The 14103-nt window shown below is 46.9% G+C and overlaps 1 protein-coding gene across 1 annotated transcript; it reads right to left on the bottom strand.

Annotated features, from left to right (window-relative positions):
• Positions 1 to 2694: 2694 nt before the first annotated feature.
• On the bottom strand, positions 2695 to 9844 carry LOC141003096 (uncharacterized). The gene is made up of 4 exons (XM_073474399.1): positions 9756 to 9844; positions 9022 to 9171; positions 7705 to 8752; positions 2695 to 2925 (listed from the first exon to the last, which is right to left on the bottom strand). Exons 1-4 carry the CDS (start codon positions 9842 to 9844, stop codon positions 2695 to 2697), a joined length of 1518 nt encoding a protein of 505 aa, XP_073330500.1.
• Between the last annotated feature and the right edge of the window lie 4259 nt (positions 9845 to 14103).

The following is a 14103-nucleotide window of genomic DNA, read 5'->3' as shown; positions in this document are numbered from 1 at the left end:
TCTCTACTCAAACTTCAGCCCAGCTCGGCCCCACAGGAACGAGGAGGAGAGTGTTGTATACGCGAGTCCAAACTTCATCAGTGCCTCAGGGTGAGCAGCTCCTCACACAGGAGAATCTTTGCTGCTGTTTGAGTTTTAATGAAATACACATTAAGTTTGAAGGCTGTTGCATGTGTCTGTTGTATTCTAAACTGAATTTCATGATTTTTGAGGTTTCTTGTTAATTATTTTACCATTTTTTCAACAAACTATTTTAATTTCCGTTTAATTCCTTCACAGAACAAACCATCAAGCAGCTATGGAGGATTCATCTGCACTGTACAGCAGAGTTATCAAAAGCCACCGAGTGTGACGACAGCATGGATCTGTGGGTTGTATTGATGGATCTTTTCTTCACTGATGGTTTGACTAAGAACGCAGCGTTGGGGCAACATTATTTCATTTATACCTCATTTATATTAATGAGGGTAGACTGAACATTAGAAACACCTCTCAGTGTAACACATGCAGTTCCACACAATGACCACAACACCTTCCTGCAACTGTTTAAACATAAATGAAACATTATAACTTTCATGAAGGCAGAATTTATTACAGGACTGTTGTGTCAGACTGTGTTAGTTTTGCTTTAGTGTATATAATAAAACTCCATCTGACTGTAGTTACAGCAGATTGCTTTTTTTCACTATTTTTAATGATCACAACTGTTTATATCACAAGTCAAATATCCTTTATATATATTCACATGCTCATTTTCTGAATTTGTCTTTTTACTGCATTGAAATCTCAGCTTGTTATTATTAACTGTCTATACTGCTGTATGTATTTATCTACTTTGAAAACTCTTTTTACATTTGTCACATTTTCATCATCCTGCATGGAAAATAGCAAGTAAGACTCAAAGAAAAAACGTATGTCTCTGACTGTATGTTGGCCGAATGACCAAAACATTTTTTTAGTTTTTTCTTTCACATTTTCAGCCTTTTGACTTTGGATATGTATTCAGGTCTGATTAAACACAAGCTTTATCACATCATTTTGTTGTTGTGTCTGATATGAAAAGCACTCAATCATTTTGGGACATGAATTGACTTTGAAAAAGATCATTTTAGATTAACTGGGGTTTACCAATCTGTACATGTACTCAGTGTTTTATTGTATCTACCTCAGTATTTTTATTTTATTTACCTCAGTGTTTTATTGTATCTACCTCAGTATTTTTATTTTATTTACCTCAGTATTTTTATTGTATCTACCTCAGTGTTTTATTTTATTTACCTCAGTATTTAATTTTATAGCTACTTAAAGGGACTTGGAGCAGGATCAAGAAATAAGACTCAATAGTGACTCGCTGGCTGTTGCGGCCGTTAGGGTAACTGCAGCCATCAGCCAAGCCGGCGTGGGAGTGCGCATGAGCTCTTCACAACAGTGCAGCTGATGCCATCTCATCCCTATTCGTCAGACGCTTGACGCTTGGTCAAGTGCCCCTCGCGTCGATACCTGACGCAGGAGGCTTCCCCCCTTTGCGTTGGTCTTATCCGCTACACATGAAGCAGCCGGGAAGCTGCTTGTTGTGTGTAGCGACACACAAGCGCAGCGATTTACAGTTACGGTTGATGCAGTCTGAAAGGCACGGCCGAAAGCAAGGACGGCATATCGGGGGACAGAAATATCGTCTCTGATACGGGATTGCTGTGTGTTAGCGGCTAATGTTGCTACACAGACACAAACAAACCGTTAGCCTGTGGCTACAGCCAGCTGCTAGCGTCACCTCCCGGATAACAGGTTGGGCTTTCGGTCCCATATATAAAGGGACATATTTCTAACTATTCGGTTTCAGACTAAAGGACCGCGGAAAATGCGCAGTCTGTAACTATTCAGTGTTACACAGCGGTGGACTAAGTTGTTTGCAGCTAATGCTACTTTGCACATTAGGTCACTCCAGTCCTCGGTGATCTCATATGATTTCCAAATCAAGCTCTAAACATGACCTGTGATGTTTTCTTACCTGGTTACTAGGAAATGAGCCATGTCAGCATCTGTTTTCAGTCCCAATTCAAGTTGAAGCTGCCTCCATGAGTCCAACGCGTATCCGATGTGTATTCGGGTGCCAGCCCGCTTTGCTCGTAATTTTGTTTCGACTCACGACATGCCGTTGATAAAACCTTTGTTTTCTTCTTAGTATGACTTTTTAGTGGACTTTGTGTGATGGTGGGTCGTTTGCTGGCTGTAGCAGAATCCATTACTACCCAAACACGAGTTTGGGTCCATGGCGTTTGTTTACTTCCTGTATCCAAGTCGAAAGCCGGTCGAGGACGCGCATTCAGTGTCATCTGACGTCACGTCCGCAGGACTGCGCGGGAAATTTGCGCCCGAATTGCAGTACATTATGCAGCACACAGCCTGTTCAAGGCAATGGAGAGATACGTGGGTGGGCTCATTCTTTTTGGCTTTAAACGCTTCATCACCCATTAGCATTAAAAATCTTAAAATCCTCCTTGAACCGACACCTTACCGTGGTGGAGGGGTTTGAGCACCTGAATGATCCTAGGAGCTATGTTGTCCGGGGCTTAATGCCCCTGGTAGGGTCTCCCAAGGCAAACAGGTCCTAGGTGACAGGTCAGACTAAGAGCGGTTCCAAAGCCCCCTATGATAGAAAAAACAACAAGGAAGTGTACGGCGCCCGGAATGGCATCACCGGGGCCCCACCCTGGAGCCAGGCCCGGGGTTGGGGCTCGCAGGCGAGCACCTGGAGGCCGGGTCTTTGCCCACGGGACCCAGCCGGGCACAGCCCGAAGGAGCGACGTGGGCCCGCCCTCCAGTAGGCTCACCACCCGCAGGAGGGTTCAGAAGGGGCTGGTGCGGTGCGATTTGGGTGGCTGTCCTGGGCGGGTGCCCCAGCGACCCAATCCCCAGACGGTGACTCTAGCCATGGGGACATGGAATGTCACCTCGCTGAGGGGGAAAGAGCCTGAACTGGTGCGGGAGGTTGAGCGCTACCAACTAGAGATAGTTGGGCTCGCCTCCACGCACAGTCTGGGATCTGGAACCCAACTCCTTGAGAGAGGCTGGACTCTCTTCTACTCTGGAGTTGCCCGTGGTGAGAGGCGGCGAGCTGGTGTGGGCCTGCTCATAGCTTCCCAGCTCAGCTGCCATGTGTTGGAGTTTTCCCCGGTGAACGAGAGGGTTCCCTGCGCCTTCGGGTCGGGGATAGGTCTCTCACTGTTGTTTCGACCTACGGGCCAAACGGCAGTGCAGAGTACCCGGCCTTCTTGGAGTACCTGGGAGGGGTACTGGAGAGTGCTCCAACTGGGGACTCCATCGTTCTACTGGGGGACTTCAACATCACGTGGGCAGCGACAGCGTTACCTGGAGGGGTGTGATTGGGAGGAACGGCCTCCCTGATCTGAACCCGAGTGGTGTTCCGTTGTTGGACTTCTGTGCTAGCCACAGTTTGTCCATAACGAACACCATGTTCAAGGATAAGGGTGTTCATCAGTGCACGTGGCACCAGGACACCCTAGGCCGGAGGACAATGATCGACTTTGTGGTCGTGTCATCTGACCTCCGGCCGTATGTCTTGGACACTCGGGTGAAGAGAGGGGCTGAGCTGTCAACTGATCACCACCTGGTGGTGAGTTGGTTTCGCTGCCAGGGGAGGAAGCTGGACAGACTTGGCAGACCCAAACGTATTGTGAGGGGTCTGCTGGGAACGTCTGGTGGAACCCTCTGTCGGGGAGGTCTTCAACTCCCACCTCCGGGAGAGCTTTGACCAGATCCCGAGGGAGGCTGGGGACATTGAGTCCGAATGGGCCTTGTTCTCCGCTTCCATTGTTGACGCGGCTGTTAGGAGCTGTGGCCGTAAGGTCTCCGGTGCCTGTCGTGGCGGCAATCCCCGAACTCGGTGGTGGACACCGACAGTGAGGGATGCTGTCACGCTGAAGAAGGAGTCCTATCGAGCCTGGTTGGCTCGGGGGACTCCTGAGGCAGCTGACGGGTACCGGCAGGCCAAGCGTGCTGCAGCACGGGCGGTCGCGGAAGCAAAGACTCGGGCCTGGGAAAAGTTCGGGGAGGCCATGGAGAAGGACTATCGGTCGGCCTCGAGGAAATTCTGGCGAACCATCCGGCACCTTAGGAAGGGGAAGCAGCACCCGACCAACACTGTTTACGGTGGAGGCGGGGAGCTGTTGACCTCGACCGGGGATATCGTCGGGCGGTGGAAGGAGTACTTTGAGGATCTCCTCAATCCCACTGACACGTCTTCCATAGAGGAAGCAGAGGCTGGGGACTCGGAGGTTGATCCATTCATCACCCAAGCCGAAGTCACCGAGGTAGTCCGGAAGCTGCCCGGTGGCAAAGCACCGGGGGTGGATGAGATCCACCCTGAGTATCTCAAGTCTCTGGATGTTGTGGGGCTGTCTTGGCTGACACGTCTCTGCAACATCGCGTGGCAGTCGGGGACAGTGCCTCTGGACTGGCATTCCGGGGTGGTGGTCCCTCTATTCAAAAAGGGGGACCGGAGGGTGTGTTCCAACTATCGGGGGATCACACTCCTCAGCCTCCCTGGTAAAGTCTATTCCAGGGTACTGGAGAGGAGAATTCGGCCGATAGTCAAACCTCGGATTCAGGAGGAACAATGCGGTTTTCGTCCTGGCCGTGGAACACTGGACCAGCTCTATTACCTCCGCAGGGTGCTGGAGGGTTCATGGGAGTTTGCCCAACCAGTCCACATGTGTTTTGTGGACTTGGAGAAGGCATTCGACCGTGTCCCTCATGGCATTCTGTGGGAGGTGCTTCGGTAGTACGGGGTCGGGGGCCCTCTGCTAAGGGCTGTACAGTCCCTGTACGACCGGAGCAGGAGCTTGGTTCGCATTGCCGGCAGTAAGTCAGACCTGTTTCTCGGGGTCTTGTTCACGAGTGAGGGAAGGATGGAGCACGAGATTGACAGGCGGATTGGTGCGGCGGCCACAGTAATGCGGTCGTTGTATCGGTCTGTCGTGGTGAAGAGAGAGCTGAGCCGAAAGGCGAAGCTCTCGATTTACCGGTCAGTCTACGTTCCTACCCTCACCTATCATGAACTTTGGGTCGTGACCGAAAGATCCCGGATACAAGCGGCCGAAATGAGTTTCCTTCGCAGGGTGGCAGGGCGCTCCCTTAGAGATAGGGTGAGGAGCTCTGTCACACGGGAGGAGCTCGGAGTAGAGCCGCTGCTCCTCCACATCGAGAGGAGTCAGCTGAGGTGGCTCGGGCATCTGTATCGGATGCCCCCTGGACACCTCCCTCGGGAGGTGTTCCAGGCATGCCCCACCGGGAGGAAGAGACCCCGAGGAAGACCCAGGACATTCTGGAGTGACTATGTCGCCCGGCTGTCCTGGGAATGCCTTGGGATCCTCCCGGAGGAGCTGGAGGAAGTGTCCGGGGAGAGGGAAGTCTGGGTGTCCCTGCTCAGGTAGCTGCCCCCGCAACCCGGCCCCGGATAAGCGGTAGAAAATGGATGGATGGATAGATCTTAAAATGCATGTTTATAATTTCACAGATCCTGCCCCAAGTTCCTTTAAGCATTTTTATTGTAGGTCTGTACAGTCTCTGATGTGTGTGGAGAGGGAGTTCCAGAGGGAGGGGGCAGCAACTGAGAAGGCTGTGTCGCCCCAGGTTCGGTGCTTGGTCCTGTGTGGTGGAGTGAGGAAGTTTGCGTTGGAGGAGCAGACGGTGAGGGACGGGTTGTGGCGGGCTTTGTGAGTGAGGAGGTGTATTTTGAATTGAATCCGTTGTGAGACAGGGAGCCAGTGGAGTTTCTGGAGGACGGGGGTGATGTGGTCACGGGTGTGGGTGAGAAGGCGAGCAGCAGAGTTCTGGACGTATTGGAGTTTATTTAGGAATTTGGATGGTGTGCCATAGAGGATGCTGTTGCAGTAGTCAATTCTGGAGGTGATGAAGGCATGGATCAGGGTTTCTGCAGCAGAGAAGGAGAGTGATGGGCGGAGACGGGCTATGTTTTTGAGGTGGAAGAAGGCAATTCTGGTGATTTGACTTATGTGTTTTTGAAAGGAGAGGTTGTTGTCAAAGATGACTCCGAGGTTGCGACTGTGTGGGGAGGGAGAGAGGGTGGAGTTGTCTAGGGTGAGGCAGAAGTTGTGAGTGGTTTTGATGAGGGATTTGCGGCTGATGATGACCATGTCCAATTTGTCGCAGTTTAGTTGGAGGAAGTTTGTTTGCATCCAGGATTTGATTTCAGTGAGGCAGTTGGTGAGTGTGGAGTGGGTGGCAGTGGTGATGGATTTTGTGGAGATGTAGATTTGGATGTCGTCAGCGTAGCAGTGGAAATGGAGACCATGACGGCGTATAATGTTGCCAAGGGGAAGCATGTATAGGATGAAGAGGAGTGGACCAAGCACTGAACCCTGTGGGACGCCTTGGGACAGAGGAGCAGTGGAGGAGGTGCAGTTGTTGATGTGGACGAAGTGTTGTCTGTTTGTGAGATATGATTTTAACCAGGAGAGGGCAGTGCCGGTGATGTTGAGGGAGGATTGAAGGAGGGAGAGAAGAATGGAGTGGTTGATCAATCAATCAATCAATCAATTTATTATTTAGAGTGCAAAGTCACCATGGTACATGGTCTCAATACACTTTACAATAAAATCAAGTACAATAATAACAGACAATAAAACAATATTAAAACACCAAAGGAAAATGATAAAACAGTTAAAAATTAGTTTAAACCAAAATATTGAGTAAAAAGGTGTGTTTTAAGACGGGACTTAACCCTCTAGGCGCCAGAGTTTATTTAGGAAAATATTCCGTTTGGATTGTAAGATTTCAAAAGGCTGTAGCTTGGAAGTGATGAGAGATAAATTCATAGTGTAAATGAGAAAAATATTCATAATGACCTAAAGTTTGTGATGGGAGTAAATTTAATCATCTAATTTGCATATTGTGACGTCACCAGGTGACTGAAAGTAACTTTCAGTAAAACTGATTTTTGAACATATTTACACAGAAAAAAAATATTTATATTGTCATCTCATCCTCAAAATAAAGGAACAGGAGTCTGATTGGAGTAAATTTACTAATCTAATTTGTATGTCACCAGGTAAAATTCAGTAAAACGGAATTCTGAACATATTTACACAGTAGATTTTTTTTTTTCATCCTCTCATCCTCAGAGTAAGTGAACAGGAATCTGATAGGAGTAAATGTCCTAATCTAACTTGTAAAAAGAAAAGAAAACTCTCTCCGTGATCAGCGTGTGTTGCTTGTGTGACAGTGTGCGCAGCTGCAGCATCGTCCGTCACTCGTCTCTGACGAGCGATCGTCATCAGAGGGCAAATCGTCCCCTTCTGAATCGCGATCAGCAAAGATCTGTGCAAGCACCTCATCCGCACTGTAAAGTCTTTTGGGCATTTTGTTTTTTATTACAAAAATCGCTATCTGTCTCTCGATCTGTCCAGCACACTTCCGCCACCGCTCCGCGGCTCTCTCCTCTCCCACTCTGCCCGCTTAGCCGCTGCCGCTCCGACAGCCGGTGTCGGGTTTCAAACTTTTTTTTCTCAGGTATTTTGCATAGAAACACACCCCCAAATGACGTCAGGATTGAAGCTGAATCTATTGGCTATCTAGTGGTAGCAAGCAGTAACAGCACAAGGCAGTAGATTTAAAGATACAGGCTGTTTTAATGAGCAATGTTGCCTGTCGCAATAATGCGACTTTGGCGCCTAGAGGGTTAAAAATTGCAGTGGATGTAGCTTCTTTGATACCTAGTGGGAGGCCATTCCATAGAAAAGGAGCACGGTAGGCGAAGGCCCTGCCACCAGCTGACTTTTTATTGATTGGTGGGATGACAAGGAGGTTTGAACTAAGAGAACGAAGAGGACGTGGTGGAATGTAGGGAGAAAGTAGTTCAGTTAAATAAGATGGTGCAAGTCCATTTAAAGCCTTATAAGTTAAGAGAAGAACTTTAAAATCGGCTCTAGCCTGAATGGGCAGCCAATGTAATGATGCCAGGACAGGAGTTATGTGACAGAACCTACTTGTTTTTGTTAAAAGTCTGGCGGCTGAATTTTGCACAAGCTGAAGGCTCCTAGTAGTACAGATGGGGAGGCCAGAAAAAAGGACATTACAGTAATCTAAACGGGAAGACACAAGGGCATGGAGAACCACCTCGGCGCTACGCCGGGACAGAGCAGGGCGGATTTTGGCAATGTTGCGCAGGTGAAAGAAAGCCGTCCTGGTGATTTCCTTGATGTGAGTCTGGAAAGTCAGGGTCAGATAAAAAATAACACCTAGGTTTCTAATGTGCGTGCTTTCAGAGATTGAACAACCATCAATATTAAGACAAAGACTGTCAGAGAAGTACTTGTAGTTATTAGGCTTAATCACCAGCAAATCAGTCTTAGCAGTATTAAGCATGAGAAAGTTTTGACTCATCCAGATCTTGATTCGGCTTACACATGTTTCCAGATTTTGTATTTGAGAGGGGTCATTAGGCTGTAGTGGGATGTATAGCTGTGTGTCATCAGCATAGAAATGGAACTGTATACCATATTCGGCAATTATCCTACCCAGAGGGAGCATGTAAATGCAAAACAGCAGAGGCCCCAGGACAGACCCCTGGGGCACACCAGCGGTAACTGTAGAACATTCTGACAAAGAGTTATTGAAACTAACACATTGGGTTCTACTAGATAAGTAGGACTGGAACCATGAGAGCTTGATGGTGTCGAAAGCTGCAGTGAGGTCCAGGAGGATGAGGATGCTGAGGTGGCCGGAGTCTGCAGAGAGGAGGAGGTCATCAGTGACTTTAAGGAGGGCTGTCTCTGTGCTGTGTTGAGAACAGAAGCCGGATTGAAAAGGTTCAAAGAGGTCGGTGGAGATGAGGTGGGTTTTGAGTTGAGTGGCAACGGTGAGTCCCAGTGTTTTTGATAAAAAAAATGGAGGTTGGAGATGGGCCAGAAATTTGTCATAATGTCAGGGTTGAGTCCAGGTTTTTTGAGAATGGGGGTGACAGCTGCCAGTTTGAGTGACTGAGGGACTGAACCAGAGCTGAGGGAGGAGTTGATTATTTTTGTGATGAGGGAGGAGATGGCTGGAAGACAGTTCTTGACCAGGTGGGATGGGATGGGGTCCAGGGCACAGGTGGGGCTTTTCATTTCTGCCATGATGGTGGACAGGTCCCTTGGAGACACAGGGGAGAACTGAGACAGGGGTTGAGAGGTGAGGGGGGGAGGGGTGAGTGAAGGAGTGGAGGGGGTAGGGGTAGGGGAGGTGGACAGGTTGCTGTAGATGTTGTCGATTTTTGTTTGGTTTCGGTTGTGAAGGAGTTGGAGGTGTTGTCAATGGGAGAAGAGAGCTTTGGGGTTGGTGGAGCCAGATTGAATGAGGTGGGAGTAGTAGGTGGAGCAGGTTTTGGTGAGAGCATCCTTGTATTGCTGCAGATTTCAGACTTCAACTTTGTTACTAAAGCTCGCCTGTTGTTCTTTCCCTGCCTGCCTCCTGAGTGTCTTGTGTTTGGGTCTTCACCATTTTTGCGACTCGTAACACTACCAACTGACCAACAATGGACCCAGCGGACACAGAATCTCTGGTGGAGGAGCTGAAGAGGTACTGCTTATTTTTTTAGACTGAACTCAATCACAGGTTCTGCGGACTTTAAGCGTAGGCTGTTTTCCTACAACTTAATCGAAAAAGACACTCTGCTGAAGACCAAGGCTGTTGGACCCACAATTTGCAATTACTGACTTCACTAACAGCCTGCTAACCTCCCGCCTGCTCCAGCTCCTGTCTCAGCTAGCCACCCCCTGCTAGCCTTGCTTCCTAGCACCGTGGAGGTCACACTGTCCGGCCCCATGGAGGGTCTGCTGCCTTGTGGTTGCGAGTCTCCCCTGTTGACGCAGGTCTTGTTCCTGGGTCAGTCGACGCCTCTCCGGCCCCTGAGTTTCCAATCCCTGCTGACTCACCAACAGACCCCTCAGACCATCATTCTGCAGCCTTTTGAGACACCCAGCGACACCTGCCTCATGCCATAGTCCTGGTACCCAGTTTCCAGTCTTGAGTCCTGCTGCCATGTTGCCTGCCTCCTTCTGTGGTGTCCAGCTGCTAGGCTCTGGCGTCCAAGGGCCTTCAACGGTACCAAGACTCTGGTCCTGGTCTCCAGCTTCCCGAGGGCTTCCAACTCTGCCGCTGGTCTCGTGGCCTCCAGCCCGTCATGGTTTGATATTAAAGCTAGCCTCTTGTTCTTTACCCTGCCTGCCTCCAGAGTGTCTTACGTTTGGGTCCTCACTATTGTTGCTACACGTAACATCCAGCTTATTGTCTTAACTATACCTCACACACACTCTGATGAATGTCTGGTTTAGGCTTTTTAATTTAATCAAAGCTCAGATTAAAATCAAGGCTGACTGAACCTTTGCTATTCTGCTGCCTCGCCTTTGGAACAATATCACATTTAGTGTTCAGTTTGCTGATACGTCCATGTTTTACCTGCATTGTTTGTAAAGCAACAGTAAGAATCATTTCTTCATTTCATCTTGAGGGTTCACAGGCGTTTGTCTCTTCATACATATTAATAAGATAAAGAGGAAGGAAGCAGCCAGTTAACACCTCGATGTATGTTTAAAACAAGTGAACCAACCAGAGAGAGACAAAATGTCTCGTGACCACGTCCACCCTCTTTATTTAGAAGTGTTTGGTGAGATGACGTGACATTCAGTACTTCTCATGTATGTGATCGACCTGCTGATTTAACAGACGTGAGGAGAAGCTATGAGTTTAACAGCAGCAGTGAGTGGATTTGTTGTCGTCCTTCTCTCTGTTCAAGGTACTGTACATCTACATTTATACTGTAAGACTGTTAGCATGGTGGGTTTTATAGTAAAGATTTGATGTGCAACAGTGCACAGTTAGAGACAGTAAAGCTGTGTTTGTGTGGATGTACAGTGACTGTACATACTGTACTTTAACAAAGGAGAAATCTGAAGAGAAAATCTGTTAAATAAAATTAATCACTCTGACGAACTTCCTCAATCGTTCAAACTTCCTGCAAACTCAACTTGAGCCTGCGTTCGTACGTGTTAGAGGCTGGTCGATGTGCTGCGATAGCATAATTAACACAGGAACCAGAGTTCAGAAGTAACACCAGACGGTATCATGTCTTTCATGTCACGAGAAATTAAATATCATTAGAGTAACAAAGTGCACATTTTTGTATAAAGAATGTGATTACAATGAGTGTGTAAAGTGGAGGTGTTGCTTGCATTTCTCTACAGCTCTCTTTCACACTCTGCAGCAGCCTGACCACAGGAAGATGAGCAGCCAGCAGACACTTTTTTCATGCGTCACACACTTCTTATAAGTACTTCTCTCTAAGTACTGTGTTAAAGTACACAGTGTCAATACATTGTTGCTCCTTCACTGCAGCCTCTGTGTGATGTCCGTCCTCAGTGCTCTCAGAGATCATGTGCACATCTTTCACTGTTCCTTTGCTTTAAATATTCTCATGTAAACCTTAATGACTTGTACATTTCTCCAAACCTCTGTTGACTTTCATGAACCACAAATACCACTGAAACTTGATTTACAGCATCAACCCATTTTTAAAACAGACCTTAAGAGAAACGTGTGATACAGAATAAGTCTTACGTACCGTTCTAGTTTAGATAACAGAGACTGCCCAAAAACCTGTTGATGAATTTTCATTCATCTGATTAACACAGGTGAGAAAGGAGATTCAGGAGACGTGATGCCTTACGTTGAAGTATTTAATGAAGCTCCATCTGGGAGAACATAGCTCAACAGTACATGTAGTGAGACAGTGTATTGCTTCACCAGTGCTGAAGGACACTTCCTGGTCTCTGACTATTTAACCCTTCATTGAATACTGCTTGTTTAAGTCACGTTGTAATCAATGGAAGATGATGGATTTTGGTGGATTGTGAAGCTGGTGTGTTTCTCCTATGAGATATAGTGAAGGTTAGTGAAGACACAGGAACCTCTGCACACACAGAAGCCTGTGACCCCGAGCATGACCTCAGGGTAACTCTACCTCCTCTGTAAGCAGAGTGGGAGATGTATATAGACAAATGTACTACTATGAACCTATGAGACTGAACATGTGAAAATTCCTTTACAAAACCGTCTGAAGGCTGCCTTTGCTCGCCCACCCCAAACACAGGTTTGTATGAAGAGAGCCACAGTATTTTGGGAAGTGTAGCTTCACAGACTGAAGCTCCTCCACTACAGTAAAAATCTGTCTCCTGATGATGTCTTGAGTCTGAATGTAGTTTCTGATGTTCTCTGTGTTGCAGTGATACAGGGTCAGGATGACTGGGGAGTGACTTACAGCTCTACTGAGATCTGTGCCTTAAAAGGATCAACAGTGGAAATAAGATGCACATACACATACCCATCCAGAATAGATGGTTGTGATACTGAAGTTAAGGAAACATTCTGGTTTACTAAACTGAGTGGAAATCAACCTGTGGATCTGAGTACAGACTCAGATTATCAAGGTCGTGTTGAGTACAGTTGTTATGAGAAGAGCTGCACTCTGAGAATCACAGACCTGAGAGAGAGCGACTCAGCTGAGTACAAGTTCAGCTTCATAACAAACCAACCAGGTGGGAGATATACTGGTTCACCTGGAGTCACTTTGAGGGTCACAGGTAACATTTTCATTCATATTTTAATTATTTCCAAATGTTCAACATCTAGACAACAATAATATAAATGTGTTGTGTGTGTATGTTGATAGTTTGTCTAAAATAACATTCTTGTTCCTTCTTCACATCCAGATCTCCAGGTGGAGGAGAGCAAATCCACACAATCTAGCCGGAGATACCTGAAGTGTCACAGCAGTTGTCGTCTACCTGATCGTTCTTCCTACATCTGGTACAGAAATGGAGAGAAAATTCAGTCACAAACATCTTCTACTTATTCAGTCTACTATAATTATGCAGACAGTTATTCCTGTGCTGTTAAAGGACACGAGGATTTCCCCTCTCCTCCAGTGTGTGAGTTTACTACACTAACATAACACCATCTGATAGAGTCTTATAACTACATGTATTTTAATATGGAGACCCTCATTGTGACTCTTCATCAACTCTGGTTTAAAAATGATCAAAACTTTGTTTTATCTTTCAGGTGTCGATGGTCAAACCTGCGACAGAGTGATTTACACTGACAGAAGCATCTGTGCCTCCAAAGGCTCATCAGTGAACATTTCTTGCACTTACAGCAGTTTTAACATTATCAAATCTAAATTCTGGTTCAGTCCTGAACGTTCTCATCAGTGGCAGAGTCCTTCACGACCTGAGGACCTTAGTGAAGACTCCCAGTTTGCAGGTCGTGTTCAGGTCCTTGAAACAGAGACAGGACGCTCCACTCTGAGAATCACTGACCTGACAGAGAGTGATTCAGCTCAGTATCACTTTAAATTTATCACAACGAGCTTTGAATGGAGGAATAGTTTACCTGCTACAACTCTGACTGTCACAGGTACTGATGAACACACACTGATGTAAAACATCAACATAGTACATTTAGAAACAGTGAACATGTTGAAAATGATGGATCATCATGAGTTTGTGTAATAATGACTGTTGTGTTGGCACTAATGTTCACTGCTAGTTCTAGGAATAGTAACTGTTGTGTTGTCGTGTGTGTACATCTATCACTGATTTCTGTCAGAACCAGTGATAATAATATTGTTTCTTGTTCTCATATCCAGCTCTGCAGGTGCAGGTGACCAGAACAACAGTCCACCAGTCTGATACTGAGGCAGAGCTGAAGTGTCACAGCAGCTGCAGTCCAGCTGGTCGTCTTTCCTACGTCTGGTTCAAGAACGGACAGAAAGTCACAGGGGTGGAGACATCTTCTTTTAAAGGCCGGGTTTATCCTGGAGACATCATCTCTTGTGCTTTGAAAGGACATGAGAACTACGGCTCTCCTTCAGTCTGTGAGTTTGATCCACTGTATCAGGAAAAAACACATATACACACTGGCTACAAATTGCAGACAGACACATGTGTAAAGTAGTAAAAGTACAAATCATATTTATTGGTTGTCAATAACAGTCAATTGTCTGTGAAAACATATTCTAATGTTTCA

This window comes from Pagrus major, chromosome 1 (genome assembly GCF_040436345.1).
Source record: "Pagrus major chromosome 1, Pma_NU_1.0".
In the NCBI taxonomy this organism is placed as follows: Eukaryota; Metazoa; Chordata; class Actinopteri; order Spariformes; family Sparidae; genus Pagrus; species Pagrus major.
This window is presented reverse-complemented; position numbering and strand designations above follow the sequence as displayed.